The sequence below is a fragment of the Limulus polyphemus genome, unplaced genomic scaffold (assembly GCF_000517525.1).
Source record: "Limulus polyphemus unplaced genomic scaffold, Limulus_polyphemus-2.1.2 Scaffold4238, whole genome shotgun sequence".
Classification (NCBI taxonomy): Eukaryota; Metazoa; Arthropoda; class Merostomata; order Xiphosura; family Limulidae; genus Limulus; species Limulus polyphemus.
The window spans coordinates 48,477-56,043 of NW_013669848.1; the positions used below are offsets into that span (position 1 = coordinate 48,477).

At 35.9% G+C, this 7,567-nt stretch overlaps 1 protein-coding gene across 1 annotated transcript in view; it reads right to left on the reverse strand.

Moving 5' to 3' along the window:
• LOC106470824 (transcription factor CP2-like) overlaps nt 1-7,567 on the reverse strand; it is a 43,655-nt gene that overhangs the window by 14,403 nt on the left and 21,685 nt on the right. Inside the window, exon 9 of the mRNA XM_013931395.2 lies at nt 3,175-3,243. Within this exon, the coding sequence (XP_013786849.2) occupies nt 3,175-3,243 (69 nt within the window). The remainder of the gene's footprint in view (nt 1-3,174; nt 3,244-7,567) is intronic.

Consider the following 7,567-nt stretch of genomic DNA (forward strand, 5'->3'; position numbering starts at 1 on the left):
AGTACCTAGCTACTATAAAGGCTTGGTTTGGACCTATATTTCATTGGTGGTAGTGTCCAGGGTCACTCAGGGACTCCAAGTTCTTGTGTGAAAGAATGGGAAAGTATCAAACCCACATAGACCTGAAATCACCTGTTGAGTAAAAAGTTTTGAATAAAATGAGTAGATGACCATGCAACCAATATGAGTGGAAGTCCCGCAAAATGCCGTACCTCCACATTGTGTCGTAAGCCTTCTCAAGATCAAAGAAAACAGAAACAAGATGTTCCCACTTGAGAAAGGCTTCCCTGATCGAGGTCTCAAGTTGAATCAGGTGGTCCACGGTGGAGTGCTGTCAATGGAACCCACATTGGGTGGGCCAGAGGAGTTTATTTGATTCAAGGAACCAAACAAGATGAGCATTAACCATCCTTTCCAAGACCTTACAGAGACAACTAATCAAAGCAATGGGACAATAATTAGAAACATGTTCTCCTGCCAGATCCGGTTAAATACAAACTGAAGAAGAGCAAGAGAGGCAGGAGAGAGATGGTGCAGCATTTCATATTGAATGTCATCAGGTCTGACTGATGTACTGGACCAATGAAGAGTAAGTTTCAATTTCACCAGTGTAAAGGGGTGATTATAATCGTAAAGATGATCAGACCGAAAGGAAAGAGGTTATCCCTCTGCCTGAATTGATCACCAAGAGTATTGGCAATGCTCTGTACATCAGCAACATCTTGGCCATTGGAGAGCAAGATGGAAAGGGGATGGGAAGCATACCTTCCATTGATCTTCTGAATTTTGTCCCATATGACTTTGGAACTGGTGGTAGAATAGATGCTAGTTGTAAACTTAATCAAAGAATCCTTTTGGCTTTGACGCCTGACCTGCTGAGCATGGGTACAGGCCTGCTGGAAAGCAATGCAGTTGAAAATAGTGGGATACCTGTGAAAGGTATCCAAGGCCAATTTCTGAGCCATCCATACCCGCTGGCAGGCTGGAGAGGACGAGGATATAGTGAGAAACGTGTTGAGGTTTTAGGAATATAATAAACAGCTGCTTGAATGATGCAGGCAGTTATTGCCTCCACGCAGTTGTTAATAGAAGGAAGATTAGCAACAGCAGGATCGAGTTCTAAGAAAGAAAGCCCATCGGCTTGGTCCAACTTCCATCATGACACTTGGGTTGGGTGTCATCGACCAAGATCAATCTCTCTCAAAACAATAGGAATATAATCACTACCCCATGGGTTACTATCAACCTTCCAAGAAAAACAAGAGAAAAGGGAAGGAGAGCAGATAGACAAATCAATAGCAGTAAGAGACTGACTAGGTGCATGAAAATAGGTAAAGGAACCAGAGGAAAATGCATCAATTAAAGTCTCCTATGATTACAAAGGGAGGTGACAACTGTTCTATGAGAGCATCAAGATTTGGTTGATCATAAGTCTCTCCAGGAGAAAGGTAGAGAGAAGAAAGAGTGATGGTATGACCCAAGGAAACATGGATGGCTATGGCCTCCAAAGGTATATATCGAATGGCACAGTTGAGGTGGGCACGTGCTAGTCAACCAGCAGTGCCACTCTTCCATGCACTCATCCACCACATACCTGTCATTTCTCTATAAAGAAAACTGCCAAAAGGCGATTGTATCGGCAGGTTTAAGGAATGTTTCCTGTAAGGAAAGACATGCGGATTATAGGAATCGATCAAGGCCTTAATGTCATCCAGATTAGAATAAAAACCTTGACAGTTCCACTGTATCAAACCGGAAATTTTACTTAAGTGGAGGAGAACCATTCTGTTTATGACCATGCTGTTTTTCTTTACTAGAAGGAGGTCTATTGACCTCCATGGGTCCTGCTCTTGGTCAAGTGGGCAGCTCTCTGTCATTAGACTTAGATTCCAGTGGCTGAGGGCGTGAACGATTACTTGTTCTGCATCTCGGGGCCGAAGATGGATCCGAGCAGACACTGGAAGCCGGGGCTGAAGGAGGTGGACCTGGGCAGTCACTGGAAGTATAAGGGGACAGAGATAGGAACAGACGTGGACCTGTCAACTCGTGTATCCATAGAGGGCAAAAGACACTTCACATGATGTGAAAAAGACTCTGACGGAGGCAAGGAAAGCTCTGTCTACACACCCATTGTAGCAGTGGAATGGACTGCATATTTCCGTGATGGAATCTGGGAAAACAACTTTCGAGCCTTCAGATAGAATTGTTGTTAACTGTTTTTAAATGCTGTACCTCTTTCTCCTCTGCTCACTTAGGACAAGATCTATAGTAATAGGGGTGGGAACCACTACAATTAACACAGTGAGAGTCCAGTTTGCACTTGTAGGCATCGTGGTCTTTGCTACCACAACACGATGCCTTTGGATAACCGAACCACTGACACTGGAAACATCTGAGAGGGTTGGGAACATATGGATGTACTTTACAGTTCAGATAACTTGCCTTGACAGTGGCAATTGATGTGGTGATGTAAATGCCAAAATAAGAACACTGATAGGCAGTATAATTCCTTATTTATGAGTGGAGATACATCACACAGAATCTCCTTGGAAGGAGAAACCAGCGAGGATCTTCGACTCGGGGATGTTCTTATATACAAACAGAAAAATCAGTGGAGGTTTCTGGGATAACTAAATCAGTATAGCTTTCTGGGATAACAACAAAATCAGCAGAACGTTCTGGGAAATAAAGGTCATATAGCCTTTTGGAAAAGTAGAAGGCACCATATCTTTCTTTAATATGAGGATAACAAGAAAGATCAGTAGAGCTTTCTGGAATAATAAAATCAGTAAAGCTTTCTGGTATAACAACAAAATCAGTTGATCTTTATAAGAATCAGAAAGGCACAAGATAATAAGTTCTTTTATATACAAACAGCAAAATCAGTAGCTTTTTGAGGTCAGCAAAGGAAGTTGATCTCTTTGGGATAACAAAAAACCAGTAGGTCTTTCTGCTAAAACAGAAAAATCAACTCTGAAAAAACATAAAAAGTGTGTTGAGCTCTGGTAAAAACAGTTGGATTTTCTGATAAAACAAAACAGTGTCTCACAAAACTGGTGTTAATCCATCTATTATATAACAGGAAACTCAAAACAACATATTTTATTTTTAGTAACTCCACTGAAAAGAACAAAATAAAACGATTTCTGTGAAAGGTATGTTATAGAAGCTTACTTGTTCTGACTGAGGTCTCTTAATCATCTTCTCTCGATCTGTCTTGTGTTTTCTGTCAGCACCCTTTGGCTAAAAATCAAATACAACAGTTTATTAAGGTTACAAGTTAGTAACAATATGTTTCTAATACACGAGTAGATTTTCATACACTGTTAAATAGTAGCTTTGATATTCGACATAGCATTAATCCATTTATCATTAAACCCTCAATTCGTATGGTGGGGTCAGAATGGCCAACTCAGTTAGTACTACACTCCACCTGATATCTTCTCTATTCTATCCTCAATCAGTTATTGAGTGTTGAGCAGAGCTGTGGATCATTCTGACCCCATCATATTATAAAGATAATATCTGTGAAGTTTATTACATGAGTCATCTGACCTACTCTACTACTTATGATACAAATATTTTACCCTACCAGTTGAGGGTTAACAAAACAGCTTTAATTTTACAATGTTGTTGTGTAAAATTTTTCAATAATAATAATAAATACAAAAAACAAACAAACACAGTATTCAAAACTGGAATCCAAACAGTTTTTTCATTCTGGATGGAAAAATAGCCGATGCTTCAACACGTGTCATTTATAGAATCAACAAAAGACACAGAAGTATGAGAGAAAGCTAGTGAAGACTGTCCTAAGTTAATGCAAGAGAGCTGATTGATCTAGTCATCCCTAATTTAGCAGTGAAAGGCTAGAGGAAAGGCAGGTAGTAATCACCACTCACCGCCAACTCTTTACCAACGAATAATGGGATTGATCATTACATTATAATGCCCCCACAGCTGAAAGAGGAAGCATGTTTGGTGGGATGGGGATTCAAACCCACGACCCTCAGATTGCGGGTCAAATGCCCTAACCACCTGGCCATGTCGGGCCCAGTCTATCAAGGAAAAGCTTCAGCAGATTTTTCTTTTGCAACATCTCAACCAACAATTGGTCCAGTTATAAATGCTATTTTCAAGTTTTGAACAACTCGACTTTCAAGATCTATGTATCTACATGAGCCAATGTTTCTGTATATCAAAGCTAACTTTAAGTTTTGTACAATGAAAAACCTTTTCAAATACATAGTTGTAGACATGTAATTACAATTCAACAATAAATTCCCATGAAAAATAAAATTCTTCAAGGTTAATATATTTTCCTGGAAAACTTCTTGTGACTATAGTTAAATAAGATTTAGTTAGTTTTTTTTAATACAAAAACTAAAATGGATTTTCAACAGCAGCATCTGGTTCATGACAACATTAACTCACAACACAGGCTCGGTCAATTTGACTGATCACATGACCTCTTTATACTCCTTTAAAATCTTTATAGATTTAATACTTCTAACTTTCAATAGTGTGCATATCTTCACAAAATTTGGCAGTCTTTCAGTTAACATTACAAGTCTTTCACATATAGTGAATTATTTTTAATAAACTAAAATAAAGATTTGTCCATGAATATATAAAGAGTTTTTGTTTTGAATAGTCCGTGTGCAAAGTGGTTTCATGTTAAGATTAAAAAATACTTTTCCTCATCTTAAAAATCTCATATTTCTTTTGTGTAATCCCTAAAACCTCCTAAATACATTTCACATTTGTTTTCTGTAACACTTGTTATTTTCTCTACCCTACCTCTATATGGGATCAGTCAATTTGATTGACCTCATAACCACCAAAAAAAAATCTCAGTTACCATATTTCCTTTCTAGAATGACATCAAATTGTAACATGACACTACACATGTTTATCCTAAGTAGTTTTAAGCTCGTAACAGTATACATCTATTTATAATTAAATTTTATTGTTTTATTGTCCTTTGAACCATGTCTAACTAATACCCACGCCATTATAAGTTGTAAATCACACAGGGAATGTGCAGGTCACGTTACGCTATTGAATTACATTACCCATGAACTTGTGTGTGTGTGTGCCTCATGAAATATTTTTTATTATATTATTATTATACCTAATTTAATATTAACTAACCTAAAAGATCCCTATTTTTAGTTTTACATTTTAATTACTTTTATAATAATAAATAAAGAATAAGCATAAAAAATACTTACTTAAAGTACTTACCCAATCTTAATTTTTTTACTGTCGATGACACTTAACCCTACTTTTTTATACTAATGATAGTAATGCACTAAATAATTTTTATTTAATTAAATAATCCACCGAAGAACACAGACTAATAACATGTAAAAAGTATACAAATTCCCCTAACACTCAACATTTTTCTGGCTTTCTAACTGTGCAACAAGAGCCATTACAAATTCATCCAAGCTAGTCATTAGGTTTCCCACAGGAACAGAACTTATACTCTGAGTGAAACTGACAATTATCTGTTCAGAACTCATTATACAATATATCATTTCATAAATGAAAACCTTGGCTTTCTACTGGTTATAGGTAATATATGATTAAATATAAGAGAGAACTATTAACAAATCCTGAAAGACAGGATGTGACAGGTGGATGTGGCAGAAGGGGCCTGATTTTCTATTTGATAGCTCTGTAACCTAACAAAATTGAAGGCTATAAAAATAATGGTTTGTCTGAGCAATGATGATTCTATATTGAGCAATTTACATTTAATTTCATACTTTTTGGAGGGATGGTGGATAAAATAGAGAAGAGAAGATGTCTAGAGAAAATGTGTCACATGTATCACACTAGAGGAGGATTATTTTAAATATTGCCTTGTAGAATTAAGAAATTAAAACTTATGTACTTTTAAAATATGGATTACTAGCTAAGATTTTATGCTATACTGATTGGTGTAACATATACAAAAAGTAGTTTAATAAAATTTGGAATATAGGACACTAAAACCTTGTGTCATGCGCAGTAAAGGATACCCATGGCAATAGGGTTAATGTCTGTGTGAGGCAGCTTCAGAAGTACTAACCAGCAGATGGAATGAGTTCTACATCATCACAATATGAAGAACAACATGTTTTATACCAACAACTATGTAAGGAATTAAAACTGCTGAAAGGAAATGTTTCAAATTTGGGAACTTCAACAACACAAAAGTATATTAACACACTGAAAAAGTTAATGCATGAGAAGCATTGTTAAAGTAAAAATAAGATCATGAATACTAACAATGACGGAACTGAGCTTGCTATTAGGGACATTTTTAGGATTTTATTAAGTTGATATTTTGGGGACCCTGGATGTGGTAATATTTTAAACATCACACATCACTTGTCAGTTAGAGAAAGAATTTGGTAGACATAGGCAGAAATACACATTAACATTTTTCTACTGCTTAACAATCTATAACTTTGTACATATATATTTTTCTTGTGTGTGTGTGTGTGTGTGTGATTTTCACAAGAATTTGGGGAGGGGTGTCACTTTGATAATTAATAGGGAATATTAGACACCCACAGGTAGAAAACTATGTTTAAATCTTATATTCTTTCTTTCCATACAGTTTTTTTATTTTCTTGTAAACTTCTAAGTTAATTCTAATGGAACTTTTCTAACTAATTATTAATGAGCTCCAATTATTCTTTTGCTATTATGTTTGTTAAAATAAATTCTTACACTTTATAAAAGATATATCTTGAAAACTATCTTGGTAATAGACTAGGTGCAGCCTTTACCAACATTGATCCAATACTTAGATCGATATACAACCAATGTTCCCTCTAATTTTTTCAATCCATGTGCAGAATGAGTTTTTCCATATGCCTCAGTATTAAGGCAATGTGCAGATGTGTGCTACCTTATTTTTTTTTTTGGAGGGGAAGGTATTTTAGACCACCAACCCTATTGAAACATTGGGTCACTTTGCAATGCTACCAGTTGATTATTTGGGCTTTAGGCCTATTGACTACCAGGGTCATTAAGGCTGTTCCCATGTTGAAACTCCTCACCATTACTAACAATGTGCACGGCTGGAATAATTAAGTGTGTGGCATTTGATTGGTTATTGTGCAGATGCGCAGCTTAACCCGTTATCTGCTGTGGCCATTTTGTCTTATCATGAGGGCAAAATCACATTTGTGAATTGAAAAAATTATAGAGAACTTATCTTTTATTGGATTTCAGATTTTATTTTTGTAAATAGTAGCATAACAGTCAATTATTTGTACAAAATTGTATTATTTAATGAAATTTAAAGAGGAATTTAATGAAAAAAAAATCCTAAAATATGTTTTAGACTGTAAATAAGCACCATCTAAGAAGAAAATTGTTTTTCAAAATTAAAAAAAAAAATTACTTCTACTTGAGTGCTGGTCCTCCCATCTATGATTGGTATCTAAACCTTTTTCTAGTCTGTTTTCTTTATAAAACAGCATCTGCTTATGTTAAACCTAAGTTGTAAAACTTTTAGCCAATCCTAGTCGAAGGTGTCAATTTCAGTTCCATGTTATTCCAATAG